The sequence below is a fragment of the Erithacus rubecula genome, assembly GCF_903797595.1.
Source record: "Erithacus rubecula genome assembly, chromosome: 4".
NCBI lineage: Eukaryota > Metazoa > Chordata > Aves > Passeriformes > Muscicapidae > Erithacus > Erithacus rubecula.
In genome coordinates, this window is record NC_136686.1 from 4,370,175 (window position 1) to 4,394,943 (window position 24,769).

The 24,769-nt window shown below is 46.3% G+C and overlaps 1 protein-coding gene across 1 annotated transcript; it reads right to left on the reverse strand.

Moving 5' to 3' along the window:
* Nucleotides 1-468: 468 nt before the first annotated feature.
* Nucleotides 469-23,972, reverse strand: LOC306801282 (uncharacterized protein). Its single transcript, XM_079304198.1, has 19 exons — nt 22,717-23,972; nt 22,302-22,405; nt 21,829-21,943; nt 20,377-20,551; nt 19,664-19,775; nt 18,615-18,721; nt 17,695-17,821; nt 17,055-17,175; nt 16,695-16,780; nt 15,544-15,668; nt 14,298-14,357; nt 10,582-10,648; nt 9,356-9,450; nt 7,747-7,875; nt 6,288-6,402; nt 5,402-5,539; nt 4,612-4,778; nt 4,094-4,182; nt 469-1,443 (listed from the first exon to the last, which is right to left on the reverse strand). The coding sequence occupies exons 1-19, from the start codon at nt 22,722-22,724 to the stop codon at nt 1,248-1,250; spliced, it is 2,136 nt and encodes a 711-aa protein (XP_079160324.1). The 5' UTR covers nt 22,725-23,972; the 3' UTR covers nt 469-1,247.
* Between the last annotated feature and the right edge of the window lie 797 nt (nt 23,973-24,769).

Sequence of the window (24,769 nt, forward strand, 5' to 3'; positions counted from 1 at the left end):
AGGCACCCTCCTGCCACAGCCACCCTGTCCCTGCTCAGGGTACACATGTGGGTGCCTGGCATCTGAGACAGAATCTTTCAGCTGAACCACAGTTGCAAGCAGTGTCTTGGTAAAGGGAGAGCTGATGGTAAATGTTTGTGTGTCTGATGGAAAGGTGGTGGGCTCAGAGGGATTGAGCTGCTAAGAGCCTGGTGGAAGTAGTCTCAGGTAGAGGAAAGCACTCAGTTAATGCCTCCATCCATTGCAGTGAGAGCTCACTTGTTAAACAGCAGAGCCCACCCAGGTGCTGGGCTAACCCAGTGGTGTTAGAGCTGCCCTGATCAAGATTTTGACCTCAGTGCTTGTCAGACACCAGGGACTTGCTCCTCAGCCAAGGGGAGTCCTGACAGAGGTCTCTGGATGAAATGGAGGATGAGTCTGTGTTTCAGGTTTACTACCAGTCAGGTTCAAGAACGAGCCAGCACCAACTCTACTAGAAATCAGTTTTAATGAGTTTCAGTGTTCACTGATCTGTTGGTACCCACAGTAGCATCCTGTGCACATTACATGCTTAGAGAGAGAAGGTGATTTTTCCTTATTGCTTCCGTGGGAGATGCTTTGCTCCCTCTGATCTCTCTCAATTCAGGCTTGATACTTGGGACTGAAGAAGGAAGGAAGCCCCGAGTTTTAGAGGAAAACAAGGGGCTGTCATCTTTTAAAGGACACCAGCTGGCCCCTGGTCACTCTCTTTGCTTTGTCTTACCTACTTTCTCCAGGGGCATTGGACTTCAGAGCAAGAAGGTGTGGTGTGTGCTGGCAGGCTTGGGAAGATGGATGAGTTATCCTACAGTGTCACATTCCTGTCAGCTGCACCCCACCACAGGGTGTGATCCAGGGGACCTCTTGGATAGGGAAGGGTAAGCAGCAAGAGCAGAGGTTGCTGCTGGGCCCAGCTGAAGGGACTGAAGATCCAGGAATCAATGACAGAGGAGCTACTGTGATAATGGACAACACTGACACAAGGTGGAGGGAAAAAAATTCCCTCGGTAGAGAATCTAGAAGGCTTGGAGTCAGAAAACCAGGAGATCTGAAAGACCAGAAACCAGCTTTTCATTCCACAGAAGTTCCCTGGGTTAGGGCCTCCTTTCCTGAGGGTTTGCTCAGGACCAAAGCAGATGACAGTTCTCAAAGCTCAAAACACAGCCCAGTTCCTGAAAATAGGAATGCTGTGAGTGCAGTGAGGTGACAGATGAGAAAGCCACCGTGTCCTAGTCCATATTCCATAATTTCACCTCTGGCCAGCTCCTGCTGTGGACTTGCTCCTGGCTGACACTGGAAGTGCTGATTTCTGGGGAAATGGGCTCATAGGAACGGAGAGACAGGCTGGCAGCCAGCAGACCCATCCGCACACACGTGCCTGTGTCGTGCCCAGCAAGTATCCCTGCAAGGACTCCTGCCATTAAGCTGTGGAGGGAAAGAAAGGTGGTTGTGAGCATGGGAGGGATGTGGCTGCTCATTTGTAAGAGCTTTCACTTGGATCCCAACCAGCACTCACAGCAGAATATGAATATGGCAGAATTTGTCACACTGAGGTTACAGTTGCAGAGGCTGAGGTTACAGTGAATGGGTTTTCTATTTTAGAGTACCAAGTAGTGTCATTTATTTGCATTTTTTGTTCTTCCCATTTGAGAAACTGAGGTACTTCTTCTTGTTCCACATTTTCTATTCCCCTCAGTTTTCCAGGTGAGGCAGGAGAAAAGAAAGGAGCCTAGGAAGAGAAGAATCCAATTTTCCCCTGCTCTCTAGTTGTTTTGTAATTCCTCTGCTCTTTGTTGGTGCCTCATTATGTCCCTGTTATATTGGTGCTTCCTCTCCCCAAAGGGTTGAATGGGGTGAGAGATAAAGTTTCTGTATCTATTTGAGAGGGACAACAGGCACAACTAGGGAAAAGAAATCCAAAGCTGAAATTGCATTGGAAAGTCAGATTTTTGGGAAGCATTGCTGTGGTTTTTCATTTGAGATTTCCCAGTAAAAGTGATGTGAGTGCAATGTTTGGGATAGATTGGGACTGTTCAGAAACCAGGAGAGGATAAAGGAGAAGGAAAAGAGAACAGAGAAGGTAATCATGTTTTAGAGGAAGAAGCAAGGACAGGAAAATATGATGGCAGGGAGGATTAGTAAGCACATCTATAAGGAAGGTAAAAGGAGCCCTTATGTGCACTCCACCTAATTACATCAATTACATCTTTTTATCCATAACAAAGTCACAGAAGATTATGACTTCCACAGAGTGTTCAATCTCTCAACAGCCCTGGGAGTTGAGAGTAAATATTTGGGGGAGCATCCCCTAGCAATGCCATGTGTGGGCTTGTGGTGTTAGGTTGTCATGGGAGCTGGGGGCAAGGAGCAGACAGACACTGCACTCAGGCTCAGATCTCTGGAGCTGCACGAGAGCCACAGGGTGGAGGGGAGCCATGAAGTGCCCTTGGGTCACTGCTCCTGCACTGACCAGTGCTTCCAAAGTGAAGGTCCCTTCCAAACCAAACCATTCTGTGTTTCTAAAGTCCCTTCACAATGGCACCAGGCTGGGCTTGGGAGACATAACCAGTTTATATGCTGTGCAGATGAGCTTGTATGGCACTGCAGTGTCCTGGCATTTCTCCTGGCATTTCTGGCACTCTTCCTCTGTAGAGCAGGGATTTCCAGAGTTCAGGAGAGCAGTTGGGGTTATTAGGAATAAAAGCCCTGCATGAACAAGAGGACTATGAAAATTGTCCCACATGGCCTTGGGGACTCTGGGGAGAGGAATTTGCAGACCAGTGTTATTCAGGAATGGGAGCAGTAATGGGCCCCAAGCTTTCAGATAGGTTTGGAAGGAAAAACAAGCTTCCAAGCTCCCCAGTGTAACTCAGTGGAGGTGGTTGGCAGTGGCACATTTTATCTCACCTTTGGTCTTCCCTTGAACTTTAAAAAGGGAAAGGAACCCCTAAGAAAGATGTTTTGTTCACATTAGCCTCTAGGAAAAAAAACCCTTGTCCTGCAGTAAGGAGCACTTGTGTTTTGAGCAGATGGTGCAGAGGGGAGGCTGTGGGACACCTGCCTGAGGCAGTGAGCAGAGCTGAGCTTTGCTTAGGTCAGACTGACCCCACAAGGCTCCTCCAGCCCCCATTCCTCTGCTGTTACAACCATTTGGTCTTCTTTGGAGAAGACCAGCTTGCAGTTGCAGTCTGCTCATCTCAGAGCATGTCCTGGTGTAGAGCTTGGCAAGAAGTCATTGATTGGTTTTAAGCAAATTATTGAGGACTCTCTATGTTTTTTAAAAAACCAAACCACAAAAAACCTTTTCATTCTGCACACTGATCAGAGAAAATAGAAGTGTTGCTATGTTGAGTTATTCCTAGGTAAGAGTAGAAAGGGAAAAGGAAATATCTGTCACATACAGACTTTTGGTGTAGCCCAAGGCAATGAAAGGACAGAATCAATTACTGCAAGCAAGAAGAAAAAAAACAACCTGACTGCTACATTTGGTTTGTCAAGTTAACAAGGAGCATAATAAAATATTACTCTGACAGACTGAGAATTGATCACTGGGGCTAGGAATAATAGCTGTCATTTCCCACTTCTATGTATGGCATTGAGGGAACAGCCAGGAGAATTATACAGCAGACTCTTTTGAAGCAAGAGCTTCAAAATTGCCAGAGGCAAATGCAGAACCTGATGAAGTGCTTTTACAGGGCCATTTTAGCTCTTGAGTGGCAGCTCCACTTCCATTGGAGAAGTGTGGAAATAAGGCAGTTAGTTAGTAAGACAGCTTTGATGTAAGGTGGTTTACTTTGCTTTTAGCAGCTCAGCCTGGAGTAATTCAGAATTCTTAGATTGCCAGGAAAGGATTGGATCTTGAAGAAAAGCAAAACTAATAATGGCAAGCCTGGCTTCCAAGATGCTTGAGGGGACATTTTTAGCCAGCTTTGCAAGGACTCACTGTAACCAGCCCTGTTCTCACATCCCTTAGTGTCTCTTCCTCAAGCAGCAGTTGCTTTTCCAGTGGAATTTCAAAGGAATCCCATTATGGCCCTTTCACATGCAGCTGGAGAGGACAAAGCAGAGGATGTACCTGTCACCAGCTCCTGAGACATTGACTATCTCCTCCCTGCTGATGGGGATGGCAGGGTAGTGGGCAGCACAGAGCCTGGCAGCAGCAGCCTGTAGGGCAGGGAAGGGAAGGGAAATTAGTGGGAATTGCCCGGGCTGGTAAAGCCTGATGTACCTGATGCCAGATCCTCATGGATGGAAAAAAATAAAAAAAGGCTGAAAAAAAGGCAATAATCTTTTTTCACACTTTGATCATTTAAATGAAGCTTCCTGCAAATGAAGCTCAAGCTCATGAATATTCACACCAGCACATTTAATTCTAGCTGACTCCAAACACTGCTGCTAGGAGCCAGCAGCATAGGGACAGACAACTTGATTTTCTTTCAGAGCTGTGTGTTCCACCCCCCAAAACACAAACATTTTCCAGCAGTGATGCTGTGCTTCCCAGGACTGCTGCCATGCCACCAGAAATAGCAACAGTGCCATATGGTGCAAGGAAGAAGCAGCAGAGAGCTCAGAGCTGTTTCTGCAGGCCCTTACCTGCTCAGGAGCTCCTGGATAAAGGGAGATGCTCCCTCCCAGGCTCTTCCCACACAGGAGGACACCATGAGCACCGAGGGTCACCAGCACACAGTGCAGGTGGGCCAGCAAAGGGCAGGCCAGGGCCACTGCAGCCTGGATAACATCCTCCAGCCTGGATGGCAGCTCTTGAGAGAGAGGAGAGGGGAAAATGGGCTCTGAATGCAAAGGTCCTCAACCAGCACTTGTACTGCTATTTATGGTAGCCACCATAACCACCAGAAGTGGTTATGTAACCACTTCTGAAATATGGTTAGTAACTTTTTTTTTTCTTTATGTTATGGGAAACAGGGAATTCTCCAGAGTGAGACTTCCACACTGTGCTTTTGTGCTGAGGAACCCCACTCTCAATGTCTGTAGAGATCAAAAAGCTGTCTTGAGGCATGGCTCCCTTGTTTCAGTGCAGTTGGATTCCCATCTGCATTTGGTGGAGTGTTCTGGGACAGGTGTCCTCTGAGCATCATGCATCAGGGACACATTGACAAACCTGGCATTACTCCTGTTTAGGTGATGAAGTGAGGCAAATGGGATCTCTGGTTTTGGTGAAGGAGCCATCCCAGAGCTGCTGTGGTCTCTGATAGCTCATCAGTCCATACAGAGATGGCATTAAGGTGCAAAATACCATGAGCACTTATGAATCCCCACTATGTTATAACCCAATTTGCCTCTATCAGAGGCTGGAGCAGAAAATGCTCTTCTCCAGGATCTAGGTTATCTAAAAGTCTGACTGGCCCTTCTGAGTATTGAATACCTGCTGGCAGAGGGTTCCCCAGGGTCTGATTTATTGCTCTCAGCTCTTGCAGGTTGGGGGAAATGTATGTGAGTGCTTTCCAGCTGTCTGACAGGAATGGCTTCGAGGCTTTGTTCACATCTGTTGGCTCATAGCACACTTCAAAACAACAAAGCAATTGTTAATTAATTAATTAATTAATTAATTAATTAGTCTCAGTGTCAGAGCAGGAGTTACACCTTTAAAGCATGAGATACTTAAATATTGTCTCCCCCAAACCTGGAACAACATCTCCCAAGGTTTCCTCCTCGGTGTGCAGAAATGAGGCAGCTGCTTCTGGCTCTGGATGATACCACCAGGCCCCACTTTTGTTACTCAAATCAGCTGGTTTTGGAGCCTCTGCCAGGTTTTTAGATCACTGTGTCCTTCTTAGGGATTTGCTTTTAAAATGGAAGGTGTAACTCCAAAGGTTTAGGAACCCTTCTGAAAGGTCCCCAGCATACCAGTGGAGGGGGGCATTTATTTTATGGGAATGGGAGAGAATTCCTCTCAAAAGATGCTTCAACACTTTCACTGAGAGCAAACTATTGCTGCTCAAACTGGCAGAAGTGCTCAAATTGCCACTCACATTGAGATTTAAAGGCTCAGAGAGCAGCACTCCCTGCCCTTCTGGCAATGTTTAAGGGCTTTACCAACTCTGCCTCAGGAAATGGGGTTCAGCAGCAGGAAAACTCCAGAGAAATCTGAAATGTTTTATCTATTTGGAGCAGAGTGGCAGAGTAGAGCAAGAGGTGCTGAATAGCCTGGCATGTCAGATAGCAAGGGGGTGTCTCCAGCAGGCAGCAGGGATGTGCCTGGGCTCTCCTGGCACACATACTGTGATGCTGAGAGGGCAAGCTCTCCTTACCTGCTAGCTGGTGCTCTCTAGCAAGCTGGCAGACGTACTGAATGGTGGAGAGAGGCACATTTCCATCCATGCAAACAAGTGGGGCCTGACACAGCTTCTCCTTGAACTGGAACACCTGGTTAAAGTCCAGGACACACAGGAGAGACAGCCTGAGTCATTGCAGAGGGACAAAACCATTGCTAGTCAGACCTAATGCAGGATTTTGACTTGTATTCCAGCCTTTAGGTGCAGGCAGGAACCTAAAAGAGTGATTTCCTACGGAAAATGTATTTTTCCATTTGCCTCACCCTCCCCTTCTCCTTCCCCTGCTCCTGGCCATGTAGAGCTGGTCTCAACTCCAGCAGAGAAGGAGAACTGCTGCTCCTCACTGGACCAATGGAGGGAAATGGAATGCTGCTGTTTATTGCTCACTATGTGTGCCATTTGGATGCCCTCTCTGCAGGTTTTTCAGCAGAGTGTTCTATCCTGGGCCCCACTCCACCCACAGGGATGGGGTACATGGAGCAGAGAGCTGCTGTTCCCTGGCTGGGGTTGCACAGCCACTTGCTGGGGTGCCAGGCCAGTGCTCTGGGCACTGGAGCAGCATCTCCCCATGTCTCTGCCAGCCCTGGTGGGAAAGGGGCTGCCAAAATGAACTTTACAGCACAAGACTGGCTCAGAATTTCCACTGATTGCTTTGTAAAGCTCGGGAGAATTAAACCCTCATGTAATGGCTTTCTGTGCCAAGGCTTGGGGGAGGCAGGGTGGGGATGGAAGTGGGAGTAGTGACCAGATTTTTCCCTAGGAAGGCTCCATCTCATGGAGATGCCACTGGTAAGTAAATTGCACTTAACTTCCATGTTGCTGTCAGTCATGAAGCACAGGCTTTTGTTCTGTCAATAAAAGGTTGGGTAGGAAAGGAGGGTGCAGTGATGGGGCTTTCACTGAATCACTCCTTAATCACTGCTGCCATTATGCTTCCCTGATGTTTTTGAATGTTTGGATGTGCAGAGCAACAGTTTCTATTGATACAACTCAGCATGTAGAAACAAGGGGATGGAACAGGACAACTTGCTTTAACCAGTGTTCTGTCCACTTTTTTTTGTTGTTTTTCCCTTAAGAAAGGAAGGAAGGGTTAGGGTTGTGATCAGGTTGATTTCTTGCTGGCTTTAAGATGCAAAATTATAAGTTAGTTTGGACATGTTAATGAAGAGGATTCTGGCCTACATATCATGGATGATGGTGATGTTTATGAACCAGAAACAGAAGGAAACTCCATCTGACCAGCAGCATTAGAGGGTTCTGGTGAGCTGTGCTCAGAGTCATGCTGCTGTGCCAGTGGCCACTGTCTGGGGTTAATCCCAGCATCTCCTGCCCTTGCACACCCATCCTCTCCTGGCACACACATCACCAGTGGCCCTCTGTCACAGCCCTTGCTGCTCCTCACAGGGAAAGCTCACAGGCCTGAGGCAGTGCATACATATTGCCCTGTTATCTGCTGGTGGATGTCCATGTCTCCCAAGCCCACGCTGAGCTCCCCGGTGCTGCTGATCACGGCACAGTAAGTGGCTGTGCTCCTCCCCTCCAGCTGAAGGATGCTGCTCATGTCCTGAAACAGACAGCACACACACACTGAGCACATTTCCCTGCCACCCTCAGCTCACTTTCTGTGCCCACCTGCTCTCCAGCCCAGCTCAGTGCTCTCCCTTGGGATAAGCAGCCTGTCAATGCTGGCATGTGGGTATTTGTTAATATTTGAATGCAATAAATGCTGCAGGTTAAAGCAATCCTTTAGCAGTGGGTGCTGTGCAGTTCCACAGGCTGTGTCCCCTATCACAGAGGGGTCTGCAGCCCTGCCTGCTCCAGTCAGCCTTTCTCAAGCCTGAGTGGGACAGCCCCTCTTGGTGGCACTCTGCAGACAGCAGTGGCTGATGCTGGCCACCTCACCAGGAGCCCAGCCTGATTCTGAGCACACCCTGGGGCCATTTCTACACCACTGGGGCAGAGAGCTGTGGGGTGTCCTTCCTCTGTGGCTCCTGGGAATGATGTGCTTAGGGAACACAGGGCATATCTTGGAAAGAACATGTGGATGGAGAAATGTATCTATCTCAGCAGCTGACAGGGAGTGGAGATTTTAGGGAAAGGCTCCTCTCCAGCACTAGTGGGAATGTATTTTGCTACAGGCAGGGATTGCATGGGGCTGGCCAGCAAATCCACCTTCCCTTGGGAGACTGCTCACATGGATGGCACAAACTGTGCTGAGTAGAGAAGAGATTACAGACCAGCCATGGTGAACCCTTTATAGCTCAAAATAGAGATCATGTTCTCACTTCTTCATGTGCCAAGTAGCTCAGGCAGCCAGAATCAAACTCTTTTTGGATCCCAGGGTCAGGAGGGCACTGACAATAGTGGCCCTGACCAGCCTCACCTGGGGGCTGCACTCACACCCTGCCTTGCCTTCAGTCCTGCCTTTTCTCCATGGAGTTGCCTGATGGCCTGGGTTAGAGCTGCACTCCTGGCTGGTTTTGCTCCCTGCTGGGATGATGATATTCAGCCTTGCTGCCCTGGGGAATCCCTGCTCTCCCTGACCTGTGGACAAGCTGCTGCTGAAGACAGATATTCCCCTTTGCCAGGTAAGCAGTGTATGCAGCTCTGCAGAGGATCCTGCTCCCCTGAGCTTGGGAGGTGTCCAACCTGCAAGTCTAGTTTCACGTTGTCTTGGGCTTTTACTAAAGCAGGTTGACTTTGGCAGTGCTTTGTGTGTCCTCAGGTTCAAGGTTTGCATATTTCTTGTTCTGTTTAGCCTTTACTAGAATTGTACATGGCTGTTCCTGATTTACCTCTGTCTCTTCCAAGCACCACTTTCTGGAGCTGAATTCACAGCCCATGGTTCAGACTCCAAAATAAACCTAGCCTGTGTTTTGGAAGGTGGTTCCTTGCCTTCCAATTGTCAGTAGCTAAAAAGCCATTGAAATATTCCTACTCTCAGCCTGATGGAAGGTGGCTCTGATATCTACCAGGGAAGAATTTTCCCTCTATGTGATGCCATCTCTTCCCTGTTTCTGAGGTGCCACTTCTGTGCAACATACCATGTGGTGGCAGTAGTGCAAGACAGACTCTAAATGCTCATCCTTCCCCACAGCTGATAAAAGGAGAGGAGCTTGTCCAAGACGGCTTAGACAGTCTAAAAAGCAAATGGAAACAAAAGCTTTTAACAAATCCCCCAGAGCTCTGTGAACACAATGACAGCCAGTGCAGCATGGGTGTCTCTAGGAAAGCCCTCCCCTGAAAACCTCAGTGCTCATCAGTCCTTGCCTAGAAGGGTGTTAAAGATGAAATTGAGCTGCAAATGGCAGCTGAGTGAGGTGACCTACAGAGAGCTGAACCAGCACCCTGAAATTTAGGATTATTTGGAACATCTGGGAGTGAAGGAAAGAGGGGGAAGCAAACTCTGCTCTTTTCTGGCATCATCTCCTTTACCATCACAGGCATGTGGGTTTTTCCATGCAGCTTCTGAGCACAGCTTCTGGTGCTGGCCCTCCCACACTGCTGTTCCCACCATGGTATCTGACTAGAACCACTGAATCTGAATGTATTAATGGCAAACTCTCCCTCCTCTCCTTTCAAGTTACCACAAATTGTACCTCTGTGGGTGGCGTGGGGATTTTGGGGGATTTTTTCCACTCCAGCTTCTTCATTAGTGATCTGAAGTGGCAGTAGATATCTGTTAGGAGACTGGGAAATGTCCAAGAGCTGGAATGATCCTAAAATCTTTCTGTAGTCTGTCCCTGTTAACTTTAGTACAAGAATATTGGTCTGTTGCTGCTTGTCGTGGAGCCACAGGTACTGTGTGCTCCTTTCTCATGGATAGGGCTGAAGCCTTTCTTCTTTTACACTAACTCCTGTACCCCAGTTCCTTTTGTCCATGGTATTGGTTTATTAGTCTGGAACTAGGATTGTTCCTTTCAACTTCTTCCTCTAAGCATACTTCTATTGTGTGGCATTAATTAAATCTGAGGCTGCCCAGCAGTTGGAGATGATGCTTATTTACTTTGAGGCTTATTTACTTTGATTCAGGGTTACTGCACCATGTGCTAGTTAACTTCATACTTGTGGACCTTCCTATTCCTGATCTCGACTCCCTCCCCTCTTATTTCTTGGAAAGAGCCCTGCCTTTTCCAGGCAGCCTGCCCACTAGAATATTGCCTAATGTGTCCCAAATCTTGTCACATCCAGCCTTTCCTGCTGCTGAAGGAATACCAAAGGACACACCACAGCTGGCATGCAGCCCCAGGGAAACCCAAGCACCAGGCACCTGCCAAGTTCCTTCCAACACCTCCAAAGGTTCTTCTCACTCTTCCAGCATTTGTTTGCCCACCACCCTGGAAGAAAAAAATGTCAATTTGCAGCACTGGGAGGGAGCTGCTACAAATCCATTATCAAGGGAAGCTGGTATTGCTGAAATATAGATCAGCAATCAGAGGGAGCAGAGGGCACCCAGCTCACAGGCTGAGAGCAATACAAATTTCTAGAGACTTCTGTATCAATGACAAAGGTCTGCCTGCAAGGGGGGGAGACCCACTTGATCTCCCCACAAATTGCTAGTTTGGTCTTACTTGCTGAGACCTCCTACAATGTCTAGTGAGTGTTTCAGTCACTGGGAGCAGCCCTCTGAATTCACCTGCTCACAACAATCTGGGACTCCAAAGTTGATGGGGCTCTGCCTTCCAGACCACTTAGCTCCCACCTTAAGCAGTTTGTGGGAGTTATTTAGTTATTTATTTATTTCCCTCTTTGAATGAAAAATGAGATTTGTTATCTTTGCCTGTACTTTGCCTCTGTACTTTATTCATGGAAGGATCTGTTTCAGAGACTGACGAGTTTTTCACTGACCCTTTGCTTCCCAAACATCTCCCTCATTAAAAATACCCTTCCTTTCCACATGTGTGGCTACCAAATTATTTTCTCTTGCCTCTGCCTCCCACTGCTCTGTCCATCTGTCTCTCTGTCACAGGCAAATTGTCAGAACACAGGCAGTCACTCACCCATCTCATTCTAATTCTTCTGCCAGAAGAATTACATCAGTAAGTGCTCAGATCAATTTGGGCTTCATCTGACTATCAAATGGTATTAGAGCTCTTGTTTCACAAAATCCTGTTCTCCATCTCTGAAGACAGTCCTAATGCCTCTATGCAGAAGCTCCTGGCCCAGTCCCTCTGCCCTACACCAGCCCAAGTGCACAAGAACACCCTGCACAAAACATTTTCCTTGCTTGTAAACATCCCATCTATTCTAACCAAGAATATGTCTTACCATCTCACTGTAAGGAATATTCTGCCCCCAACCCATCCCTGTGCTTGAGCATTCCTTAAATTCATTCTGAAGCTTCCCAAGGATTCTCCTTTCCCTTTGTGAAGCTGCACACCTGTCCTTGGCACACAAAGCTTTCTCCTGCATCCAGCCCTGTGATATGATCTTTTTTCTTTTTTTTTTCTCTCATCTGATCTCCAGGCTATTTTCCTTAGCTCTGACTCTCCCCAGTTCTGTAGTCTGTAAGACTTGGTGCTAATTTTTGATACCTTTTGCTGTTCTGTCTGGTAGTTCTCCAAGCCCTAAACACTTCACAAGACCTGAGCAGAACTGCAAATTATGGTCTTAGTTCATCTTTGCACTGCTCATCACTCCTCACTAACACAAATGCCCCTCCCTTATCTTTGCTTGTGCTCCCTGGGAATTGCCACTGGGAATGAGGATGTTTCCATCTGCAATTGTATCCTGTTGAGAGTTGCAGATTTCAAAAGCTAAGTGAGTTTGGTTAATTTAATTCTGAAGTTCACTGTCTGTAATATAGGCAGCCAAGGGGGGAAAAAAACTCCCAACCCCGTTGACATTTTTAGGCAAGTCAAACAACATGGCTTTGAACACTGGCCCCTGATTCAGTCTTAAAAGAGGGTGCTGGCTGCCATCAGCAATAAGCACAAACTGCAGTTTATGTAATTCCATTATCTGTGTTTTAAAACTGATGCCTGCAGGAATGGTGAAAATCCTCATCAGCTCCTTTTGCTGCCTGGCAGGCTGATCCTCTCTTTTCCCATATATCCCAGAGGAGAGTTTCTGGGTGTCTTTTTTTTTTTTTTTTTTTTTTTTATGCCAAACCCTAAGAGCAGATGTAGCAGCCTCCTGCTCAGGGATCCAGCTGTGGGTGACCTCTCCTGTTGTACATCCCCACAGGGCCTAAAAAATGAAGATGCTAAATCTCTTTTTAAAGTAGCAGGTGGGTACAGTAAGAGAGAAACCAGCAGCTGGCCTTTAAAGAAAAAAGAGTGGCTCTCATCACACCTTGCCAACTCAGTTGTAACTCCAAGTCTGAGTGGTATTCAAATATTTCTTCTTTGGTATGGGTGAAGATCAAAGAATTTAGGTAAAAATGGGCTTGTTAAAAGTCATCTGAAATGAGGCTGGGCTGATGCTTTCTGGCAAAGTTTCAGAAAATTGAGCAAATCTCTGGAATCTTCTTCCATGTCCTTAGAGGTTTGAATTCTTAATGTAAAAATGAGACTCTGCTCAATTTCTGGGTGTCCTGAGAGAATGATAACCATAATGCTTTTTCCAGCAACTTTCTCTGAGCAAAATTGTTCATCCTTCTCAGCAGGTCAGTTAGTTACATATTAAGCATTTAGCTTCTGGGCAGCCTTGAAAGCCATGTGGGAATTACAACCAGGTCAGAATAGAGCTGAGATTTCCTGCTGAGACAGCAGGAGGAGTGAGTGGTACCCAGTGCTCTGCAACAAATCCAGCAGGCACAAAGTGAGATCTGCTGGCTGCAGAGCCCTTTGGGGAAAAAAAAAATCAGTTTTTCAAAAATCTGTCTTTAAAAAGCCAAACCAGTGATATTGAGAGGGGCTTTTCCTCTGTGCCAACCATTCTGGCTGGCAGTTCCCAAATCCTCCTGCAGCTTGGCAATTGGACACCAGCCACAATGCACCAGGGCTCACTGAAGGCAGGAGGGCAGCTAACCCCTCACTTCTTTATACAACATTAAAAGCCCCTTTTTGCCTTGTCAGCTTCTCCCAGCAGGACTTACACTGATTCTTGCCTCCCTCACTGGGCTATAGGTGGTCCAGGGATCTGCACTGGTGTCTGACATGCCAAGGAATGCTCATCCTCCCTTGGACACAGCTCAGCTCCTTGTCCTGATGGCTGAGTGTGGGCTGTGCATGCTATTGGTTACATCACAGCTGAAGCAGCTGAACTTCTGCAAGATTTCATAACAGATGCCATGGCATATTTCACCCTTGACCATCATAACATTGTTTGGCCCCTGTGTCATTAAATAGCCAAATTCCTTACAGACATTTTCCCTCTTTGACTGAGAGGTCTTTACAGGCTGGCCCATCTGATGGCACAAACTTCCTTCTTTGGCAAATCACAGAGTAATTTTGGACACCAAACAATTTTTGAGCAAGCTTTAGCACCTCAATCTGCTTTACTTTGTACAGCTCAAATAGCTGTCATTTGCATGGGGGAGTCCCAGGTTTAGTCCACTTTAGCTTCTTGTTCAACCCAAATTGAGACAAAGAGAGTCTGGTAACATTTAAAATGTTCTAATTTTTAAAACCATCTTTGGTTTTTTGGTGTTTTTTTCTTTGTTTGTTGTTTTTTGTGCATGTGTATGAGATTCAATTCCTTCATGGCTACTCTGTACAGAGACTCTTGCTCCTATTTGTGCTGCTTTCTGCAGTTAAGGCATTCTCAGCCAGAGATGGCTCTTAGCTGGGGATTTCCCAGGTGTATATGGATGATACATGACTTTCTTCCTCTCTTGAGTGTCAGGGATGGTGATTTTCACCATGGGGACTGTAGGTCACTCCATTATCACCCAAACAACACAGTAAACATGCAGCACTGCACCTGCCAAGTGTGTGCATGCACATATGGATAACACCTTCCCCCCAAGCCTTTTGGCTTGGCACTCCTGTAAAAACATCTGGAAATACATTGGTGCTAAGAAAACTGCTAGAGATACAGTACCAGGATGTCAGGGTTCTGTGCCTTGGCTATAAAGTCAACGTTGATCCCGCCAATCACCACCTTTAGGAGGGAATAAAGAGGTAAAAAGTGGTTGGAAGAACTTCAGGAAAACATTTCCAAGTCTTCCTTGCTTTGCCTAGTCACTTTTCCCACCCTCTTGGAAGCTCTCCCATTCACAGTTTTAGGGCCAGTGCTTATTTTGAATAGTTAGCTACAGCTTTGTACAATCCCAATCAGAAAGAATCAAAATCTCTTCTTTTTGTTGCATTCTGAATTATGCCTGCTGACAGCCAGCCCCAGTGGGGCAGGTGGGATTTTACACTGGACACAGGGATGCTGATGGTTTCTCTGTGCCATATACCAGGCCTCAGAAAAACTCAAGTACTGGTGTGTAAAAAAACAAAGAAAATGGGGAGAAGTAGGCAGATAAATGCAGTAATTTCTTGCAAGCTCCCAGGAGAAATTGCCATACCCAGTGACACTTTACAGATCACTCCTTTTATTTTCCTACAAAGCCAGAATAAGCAGTTCAGCTCCACAAACAGGAAGTTTCCAGATTCTTTGGGGACATGCAGCTGTTTTTTCTCATCAAATGCTGGGTTATTGCCTCTAGAGTCACTGCTCTCTTTTATGTTGACAAATCTTATTGCAAATGGATTTTAGAAAATCTTTCATGTCTCTAAAGACCACCTAAAATAGATTTCCTGCAAATTACATGGCACAGACAAAATCCAAGAGAGTGAATAGAGTATTAGGGCTGTAGTGGATCTTGTTCAGGATGTGCTGTAAATCTTGTGATTTTGTCAATCATGAGCAGGAGGCCCACAAAAAGAGATATTTATAAACATTTATGGCTCAGCAGCTCAAAATATCTCTCCCCACCCTCTTCCAGGTCTACTCCTGTAGTCACAAGCTCTCTGATACTGAGAGCTATAGAGCTGAAGCTATCCATAAGGGCACAGGAAAAGGTGAAAAGGTGATTAAAGTTTTAGTGGCCTTGATGACCTAAGACTTAATGAGATTAGGCCATTGTCAGTGTCTATTCCTTGTGAATGTGGACAGGGGGAGGAGGAGAAGACACTTATCTTTCAAGAATAACAAGACAAAACTAAAGGGAGAATGTCTGACAGTGTGAAGGAGAATGATTGGTCCCTGTCTGAGTCATCTTTTACTTTTGGGAACAGATATAAATTTATCTTGTGCTGTCAGCAGGGAGGCATCATGTGGAGGCCAGCAGAGGACTCACTGGTCGTGGTGCTGTCACATCCCTTGGCCCAGGCAGGTTCCTTTTCCTTCTGGCTTCCTGCAGTTTGCTCAGGGCCACTGCAATGCAGCTGCCCACTCTGGCATTGTTCTGGATCAGTGCAAGGTCTGTTCAGCATTTCTTTGAGGAAAATTAAAAGTACCAGCGAGTCTGAGCTGTTAGAAGCTTATGAAGGAACTGTTTAGAGGGAGAAAGCAGGAAATACATGCTGGGGCTTGATAAGTTTGGTCCCCCATACTATAATCCTTTAGGGACAAGTACAGTGCATTAAAACTCCTTCCTTTTTCTTTTTTTTTTTGTTCACCTTCCTCCCCCAGTGTCCACAGAGAAGAAACCTGTCTTTGATAGGTGAAGGATAGAAGCAAAGGCTTCACAGAGAAAAGAGGTGAAGTGCTTAAATTACAGCAGAGAGCCTAAAAACTTTAGAGGATCTTGGTCAGCTTTTCCAGAAAGAGATACTTACTGAGATTTTGCCAAGCCACTAGAAGCAATTTTTTTTTAGCAAATTCCACTGGGAGTAGAGTATCAGAGGCTTTGAAAACCCTGCTTCGTGGCTGTATATAGCTGTTCTATCCAAAAATGCCTTTACCATTCTGCCCTGAGTTGTGAGGTCTCCCGGAGGGCTGGCAGCAGAGCCTGGATGTGAATCTGGCTCTCCCAAATCCTACACTGGCATCCCAGCCAGTGTCCCTGCTTTCTCTTGGCTGTGCAGTGGATTTCTGCTCACCCAGGGCTGTTTCTCCTGCAAGTCTCTCTTTCTGTGTACTCACAGGGCATGTTGTAGGGAATGCTATAATGAAAAGGCAATGTGAGGTACAGCACAGACAACATTATCCTGAGATCCCATCACAGAGCAGGCAAGCTCCAGGGTGAGATGTGAGGGATTTCTTTGGGCTCTGCACCACCTGCCATCTGTGCTGCCCTCCAGTTTTTAATGTAAAAGGGGATGAAGGCTGTAAGGATGTTCCTGAAAAAATCAGGGTGCAGGTGCTGAGCTCCCATCTGTTTGCAGATATTAAAGTGTTTGCTCCTTGCTAGACCATCAATAAAGTGCTGGTGTTTCCTACCAGGCATTATCAGAAATAGGAAATACACTGAAGTACTTTCTTTTTCCCCCATTAGTAAGAGGATACTGGAGTCCAGTGATTTCCCATCAGTTAACTCTACGAGCTTCTGTAACAAAAAGGGGGTCACTTCTTTGCCTGTGATTCCTTTGGACCTGCAAATATAAAGAAAATGCCCAGAGATGAGCTGAAAAGACACCAGAGGAGAAGCACTGCTGCCAGCAGATACTTTATCTCCATAACCATATCCCATAGCAAGTCCTGTAAACAAGCTTGGTGTTTAGATAAAGGTACAGTTGAAAATAAGCTGTGGGCTCACCCATGCCCAAGGTTAAGCTGTGCTAGGGCTCCTGCAGCAGTGTTTCTGAATTTGTTTACTCCCCCAAGACCATGGGCTGAGCAAAGGCAAAGGTTTGGGTTGTTTCTCACCTGGCTTGGCTGAGAGCTTGCTGGATGGCCTCTTCAATGGCCTGGCCCTGGGCAGCTCTCTCCTGGGGACAGGGCACTGCTATCAGCACCCCAGTGCTCAGCCCCAGCCCCAGGGCACTGTCTGCAGAGGATGGGAATATTATTGTTAGTGGCACTCCTTGCAGAAGTCAGGTGCTGAAGGAAAAGGACAGAGAAAGGTGGGTGCTCAAGCTCAAGATCAGGATCTTCTCCAGCTACCAACCAATTCACACCTGCCTATTTCTTTTGAGTCTGTCTGTACAGTAAAAGGGGAAAAGGCTTTATTTTTTTTTCTCTCTCTCTCTTTTTTTCCCCCTTTTCTAAACTGATTCCACTTCTAGAGGCCCAGAAGCTGGTTTTGTCAACATATTTTTATGTGTTGCTCCCACTTCAGCAGGTGGAATAAAACATGCCAGCTGGCTGCAGCTGGCTTGCAGTTTGACTTGCTGTAAGGACTGGACTTCTCTGCTACTGTATTTTCAAAGCACTTTTGATGCAGGAATGGGGGAGGTAGGATGGAATATTTTTTAGGGCAATTTTTTCTGCAGACTTCAAGCAAGTGCTTCATGCAGGGTAACTCTTGTATCCCTCCTTTCCAAGCCCTTTGCCCTCTGAAACACACCAATGAGTTTAGCTGCCTCCTCCTCATCCTGGACATGGTAGGGTGCTTGGAAGCCACTCTGGCGTGAGAAGAAGGCTGGGAACTCTCTTGATTCTCCAAAGGCAGCCACACACACACCCTGAGTCTCCTGCAGCAGCAGAGGTGAGAGAAGCAGGTGATCAGTGGAGAGAAAGGAGAGCCAGGTAAAGAATGAGATTTTTTCCTTCTACCCAGAAAGAAACTGCCTTTCTTTGGCACAGGTTGAGATTATTTTAGCTCATCCCATTCTATTCTATCCTCTCACCAAGAGCCAGACATGGTAAGTGGCTACATCAGACCTGGCTCAGTGAGGCAGGGGAGGCACGTGCATCCTTTGTGTGTGCTTGGGGCTGATCCAAAGCCATGCAGCTGTCATTGGCACCACCCTGAGGCCAAAATAACACCCTGGGATCTGAAGACATGTCATGAACTGACAGGATAGCAACGAGTTCTGCTTGCAATTGAGAAACATCCATGTTGGCTGTCACATGAGGTGCTGGCCCTGGTGGTTTCCAACATGCCAAACCTTAAAAGGTGTCTGCTGAAAACCATCTGATTCCCTTTTTAATTTTGATTGTATTTTAGTGTTTGATGGATCTAGCATTCCTGATCCATCAGTTTCTGGGAGCATCATCCCAGAAAAGCAAATCTAATGCCAAAGAAAAAGGACATGGATAGTAGCACCTCTGAGCTCAGCTGGAGCAGCTGCTGGCACAGCCCCTTGGACATGGATGGATTTATGGGAGCAGCCAAGCTCTGGTACAGCCCCAGGATACAGAACTGTGAATATGGCTTCACATCCTCTCAGCAGCAATTTCTGAAAATCTTCAGCTCAGGACCCAATCCCACTGCCACTGGGCCCTCAGTGCACAAAGAACAAGGTTATCTGCTTTCAGACCTACCAGATATTCCAATGTCCTGCCAATATCAAGGATAGACTTGGCTCCTGCAGCTACAACAGCGACTGGAGTTCGTCCCAGCTCTGTCAAGTCAGCACTCACATCCAGAGCTGCAAGAGGCAAGCAGCATGGTGTTGGGGTTGTGTTGTACTCCAAGCTGATGAGATCTGACCTCCCAAAATGCCACATATGCCCAGGATGACACTGCCTGGCTTTACAACTGGCTAGATCCACAAGCAAGTATTAAAGGTTGAGATGGTGTCTTTAGGTGTTGACAAAAAGAAGTCACATGGCTGAGGGCAGAGATGCAGCCTTGTACTCTATCTCTTGGCTCTTTGATCACATGGATAAAGAGCTTGCATAAATTTGGTGGAAAATAAAGAAAGAGGTGTTGTATGGCAAGGAGATGCAATATCATTGAAGCAGATTTTGAGTTTGGAGCTAACAATGCTTGCAAAAAAAGAAAGTACCAGAGAAGCTGCCCTCAGGAAACTGCCTGGTCTGGAATTTACATCACATCTGAAAGGGATGGCATACAACAGGGCACTGCACTTGGGCTGTGCTGGAATATACATGGCTGAGAAGAGAGAAAGCAGAGAAAGCACTTCAAAGCCACAAACTCCAGAGGGGAGCACACACCTCTAACACAGAGCACATCTTTTGTGGCAAGGCTCTTCTCAGCTGAGAGCTGATAACAACACTGTGCTTGGCAGCCAGTATCAGGTTATCCAGCCATTACAAAGAGACAGAGGTGCAGTCAGCTCCTGTTGCACCAGCAAAAAAATATCAACACAACCCCGTGTAAGCAAAGGATAAAGAGAAACTTCCACCTCCTAACAACTGCCCAGGAGGAATATTTTGAAGAGAATATTCAAGAGGAATATTTTGAAGCTTCTGGAAAGGGGACAGCAGGGAAAAAGCAATCATAGTTTGATCAAGAAAAATGTTAACTTTATTCTTCTGGACAGTTACTGTAGGACAGGCTAGGAAAAAGGGAAAAGAAGGAATTGAATACAACTGTAGCAACAGAGTGAAAAGCAGAATGTTCTTACTGTTCTCCCCATCCCGATGGACACCTCCTATGCCACCTGACACAAACACAGGAATTCCTGCTTTGTGTGCTGCAATCATTGTTCCAGACACAGTAGTGCCTCCAGACAAGCCCTGTTGGGGAACAACCAGCCACAGTCAGTACCCAGGGAGACGTGGAGAAAGAGCTACAGCATGAGAACAGTGAAATTCTGACACAAATACTCTTTCAGCCAAAAAGGCAGAGGAATTCACTTAGGAGCTGGACTCTCTAATTCTTGTGGGTCCTTCCAACTCAGAACATTCTGTGATTCTGTGAATCATCTGCCATCCCTGCTATAAAAGCTGTTCTTGCCCTGATAGCCTTTGATAGCCTTTGCTGTCCAGGGTGCTCCAGGGGCACCTTCAGCTGTCACTTTAAGCCTGGGGTGGCCTAAGTGTCACATAGCTCACATGCAATGTGATAATGTCCTATCACCCCAATAAGAATATTCTTAGCCAAGTGCCCATGGCTTGCCAGCACAACCAGAATGACTTTTCATTCCCTTACTATGTCATTCCCTTACTTTGTTGCATTTTAACAAGTTAGGGCCACTTTTGTGCTTACCCATAAGATACCACTCTCCATTATATTTTTGAGAGGTTTAAAAGCCACCTGGCTTTTAAAGCTACTGTTGCTAGAAAAGCAACCATGCTTTACTAGGAAAGACCACACTGGAAAGTTTGCACACCATACCTGGCTGAGGACAAAAGGAAAATCTCTGCGAGACACTTTAAGCACATTTTTATTGCTTGCCAAGAACTCGAGTTCCTCGTCTGTGAGTCCCACGTGGATTTGCCCCCTTAAAATACCTACAGTGGCTGGCACTGCTCCATTTGTTCTTACAATTTCTTCCACCTCTCTGGCCATGCTGAAATAAGATAAACAAGACAAAAGTCACAAAATTAGGGTTGGAAACAACTGGACAAGAAAGCTGTTGTGTTTGATGGTCATCTTTCACAGCTACAGTTCTTGTGATTTCAGCTACATTCTGTTCTTCTTGTGTCTGCCTCATGGCAGAAATCTTTGCACTTGAACTTGCAGAAGTGAAGAGCTCCCATTTATCAATGTCCCAGCTCTGTGCTTCATTTTTGAGAAAAATCATTTGGTTTACAAGCAAATATGGTTGTACAATATACTACTGAAAATAGGGATCATCTCAAATAGGACTTTTCTCTGTCTTTTACCTGTTATTTCTCTGACATCACAGATCTTCACAAAAAACCCAGGTAGTTCAAGTCCTGCTCAAATGACCAGGATAAATTTTTCATAACACAGTGAGATATAGAGTAACAACAGTACCAAAAATGTAGTGCCTTAGGATACTCCAGGGCTGCAGACTAAGCCTAAGTTTAGCAGATTTTGTACTTGATCATTCATACATTATCTATTTTAGGAGCAGCTTCTTCCTTTCTCAGCTATCTGGACATATGCTTGGCAATCTTTAAGTACTGAAACTACCTCTTTCCCAAAATCGAGTTTTTAGAGCTTCATTTTAAGGCAGAATGTCAGGCAGAATAATGGCCAGGTAAAAAGCAGGATGGAAAATCAATACCAAAACTTTTCTGTGCTTTCTGGAAGCAAGGATGGAGAGGAGAGTGCAACGATTTCTGGCACTGTAACTCAATGAAACACAGGTCTACTGAAAATTGATAAATAAAGAGTAGAGGTGGGGGGGGTCCATGAGGGGTACAGAAGAGAGTGAGAAGGGATCAGGAGCTCTCACAGTAGCAGCTCTGAGTAGGCTAAAGAACAGATTTCACTATTGTGTTTCAATCCTTTTTGCATTACAAAAGATACAGGAAAAGAAACTGCAGAGTGTTTTCAATGTCTGTACAAACTATGCAGCTGAAAAGGCTGATTGCTCTCTTTTAGATCAAGTGGTGACATTATCTGCTGCTCTGTTTTAAAGGAAGTCAGAAATTTAAGGTGTTGGATAAGGAGATAACTAAGTTCTCCCTATTTGTCCTTAGAAGTCCAAATACACTTGTTCTACACTTGAGCTTACAGCCTGAAAGCCTAACAATGTGAATTTTCCATTTGCTCTTGCAACAGCTTTGGCTTGACCAAGAATACTGATACCAATCCAGTAAGTGATGTGCTCCATGCTTACAACTCCACTGAATGAGGAACATCAAAATCCAGCACCTCAGATTCAGAGGATAGGCCATGCCATGTGTAATGATGGTGCTTTCCAAGGCTACAACAGGTCTCCCCTCCAGCAGAGCTTCCTGTACAGAGGGATGAATCCTGACATAACCACCTGGGGGTAAACACAAAGAGTGAGTTATTTATGTGGGTATTTGCAGTAACTACTGAGCTGGTTTATAAAAAGCAAATTGTCGTCATCACAACAAATTTATCCCCCTCTTCAGCTGTTCTTTGGGGCCAATTTGCAAATAACTTTAGGAAGACTAGAGCTGTGTTTTATGTAAGTGAAATATGAATTATAATCCTCATCACCATCACTGGAGGATCCTCTGCCACCGTTTTTGCAGTTGTTTGGTTGCTGGCTCCATTTCTTGAACAAAACGAGCCCTGCAACCACTCCTAAGGATGGAAATGTGTTTTAAAAGAGTGGAAGAATCAGGTATACCACAGCAACTCAGTGCACTACTCACCATGCAGAAATCTTCTCACCTGGATGGTCCCACATGCCATGGAGGACAGGTGTCTTCCCAGGCTGAAGATTGTCTTCCTCATCATCTTGTGCCTATGGATGGTCCTGAGATAACAGAAGGTGGGTGAAAAGGAAAGGTGTAATTTAGCAATGAGGGGACCATGAGAAGCTGAAGAGCTCCTGCCTTGGCCTTGGAAGGTGGGCAGCCCTTGCCTAGGAGATTGCCTGCAATCTCTTGGTGCTTCAGGCATGAGCCACGATGCCAAAACAAAATGTTAAGCTGCAGAAACAGGGTTGGAAGGGGTCACCTGGCCCATTGTCAATGCTGGCCTGAAATCGTGGTGGAGCAGAAAGGATGAGGACTCACAAACTAGGGAGAATCGTGAAGCAGAAAAGGTTTTAAATTCCAAAGTGACCTGCTCATGATGGATGTCAGAACCAGGCAGTGCCACTTCCAATGTGAAAGAGCACAAGGAGGAATCTACAAGGCAGAATAGTGCTACAGGGATATGAGCCTGGTTTTTGCCGGTGTCTAGGAGAAAATAAGCAGCTCTAAAAGGAGCTGAGAACTGACAAACCAGACTGGGACTGCAAGGAGGAGAGAGCAGCTTTCCCTGGAGCTGGGAGTGCTTTATGCAGGCTCATGTTACATCATCCTTCTTAGCACAGTGCCTTGGAAGCAGAGAGGCAATTCAGCCCCAGCAACAAACTCCAGAACTCCTCTGGTCTCTTAGCAACTCCTTTTCACTCTAATTAAATTCATTCCCAACCACAGAAGGAGGGGGAGAGAGCTGTAAATGTTAAGAGAGTGGTCTGTCTGGGCCTCAGGGCAGTTTCACTCAATGCCTGGCTGCTTCACATTCTTTCCCTGAGATTTGGCCATATCCCTCCTGTCTCCCTGTTCCTCACCCCTTCACTAGGAGGAAAGGATTCCCTTCCTCAGTCCTTTATGCCTACTGTTAATTCAGATGGCAAATTAATTAAACTACAGTACTTAGCAGAATATAGCTCTGCTCTCACTACAGTGTGTGGCACTTCAGCTATATAGAAAATTCTTATACCCAGGGAGAGTGGATTTGCCCAAACCTAAAGACTTCAACTATACAGGATAAGAAATGTGGGCCTGGATCAACTAGACACAATACACACCTGACTGAAACACTAAGATTTTGCACTTTCCAAATCCTTTCTGTGCAAAGCTCAGAAGCTTGAGCTGTTCATGGGTTCATGCAAATGTTCTGGCATGGCTGTGCCTACACACCCCTCGCTCTCTGGGGCAAAGTCAGCTTCAGAATAAATTCATTAAGTCAACAGGGTTGTGCCAGGGATCGGCTGAGTTGTGCTCTGAATTTTAACAACCACCCAAACTCTGTAGCACAACACCAAGGAGTGCCCAAGCTGTACTGGCCAGTGGATAAAAACCAGCTGGGCACCACCTGAAACCCAACAGGGCTGAGCTGATATTCACAGGGAGCTCGGCCAACATTCAGCCCGAGCTGGCTGGAAGATTTTTGGAAGCTTGGCAAGTTTTGCTGCAATACCCAGACGACCTTTTGCCTGGTAACCAAACTTTGCACATCCACAGTGCAGGTTCCAGGCAGCTGCAGCCCACGGAGCTGCTCTGCTCCCTCCTCCCCTGTGACCCATGGCTGTACCCAAGCCCATGGAGCAATGGCCTGCTGTCTCTTACCTCTGGGTGTCCTCTCCTGCAGGGAGGCTGGGTGGGTACTGGAGCAGTGCCTGGGCAGCCCTGGGAGGAGGAGGAGGAGGAGGGGGGGATGTGCTGGCCAGAACTCCTGGCCAAGAGAGTCTATTTATTATTAACCACAGGCACAGCTGAGCTCCACAACTGCTCCCTGCCCAGGGTGCAGGGGGCCACTTCACAGCAGGGCCAGGAAAGCTGCTGTGATTATTTTTGCTCGCGCAGAGCCAGATTTTCCCCCTGCTCTTTAAAAGGCTTTTCTCATTTTTCAGATTCCTTTCCTATTAGATTTTTTTAAATCGGTGAATTCCTTGCTCGTTAAAACAATGCCTTTGCAGACTGAGCCTCTTTGTGCTTATTCCTAAAAAGCAGAGGAATCACATTCATGCCTCCCCCTCAACTCTGCCAACTGCAGCTGTTAAAGCTCTTTCTTCCCAGGGTGAGAGCTCTACTCAGCTCTTGGCCTCTCCAGCAAGGAAAGCTCTAAGTCTAAAGACAGTTGTGGCCACAATTTTTATGATGCAGACACCTGGCTACATCCAGAACATGAGTTGAGCTCACAGCAAAAACTTTCATAGTCTCCTCCTATAAAAAATCCATTCTAGCAGCTCAAGGGCAGCTTTGAACAAGTGCTGTGAAATTAATATTTGTCCTCTCCTAAAAAAAAACCCAAAACATGATACTTTGATATCTAATACATTGGTCTTGTACATGTTTCAGTTTTATACTCTGCAGAAAGTATCAGAGTTGAGAGTTAGATGGTTATG

Coding starts and splice junctions, on each gene's coding strand:
- LOC306801282 (XM_079304198.1), bottom strand. Junction 20,552..21,828: donor GCCTATCCTCTGAATCTGAG/GTGCTGGATTTT, acceptor ATCTTATTTCAG/CATGGCCAGAGAGGTGGAAG. Junction 14,358..15,543: donor ATGTGACAGCACCACGACCA/GTGAGTCCTCTG, acceptor TCCCTCCTAAAG/GTGGTGATTGGCGGGATCAA.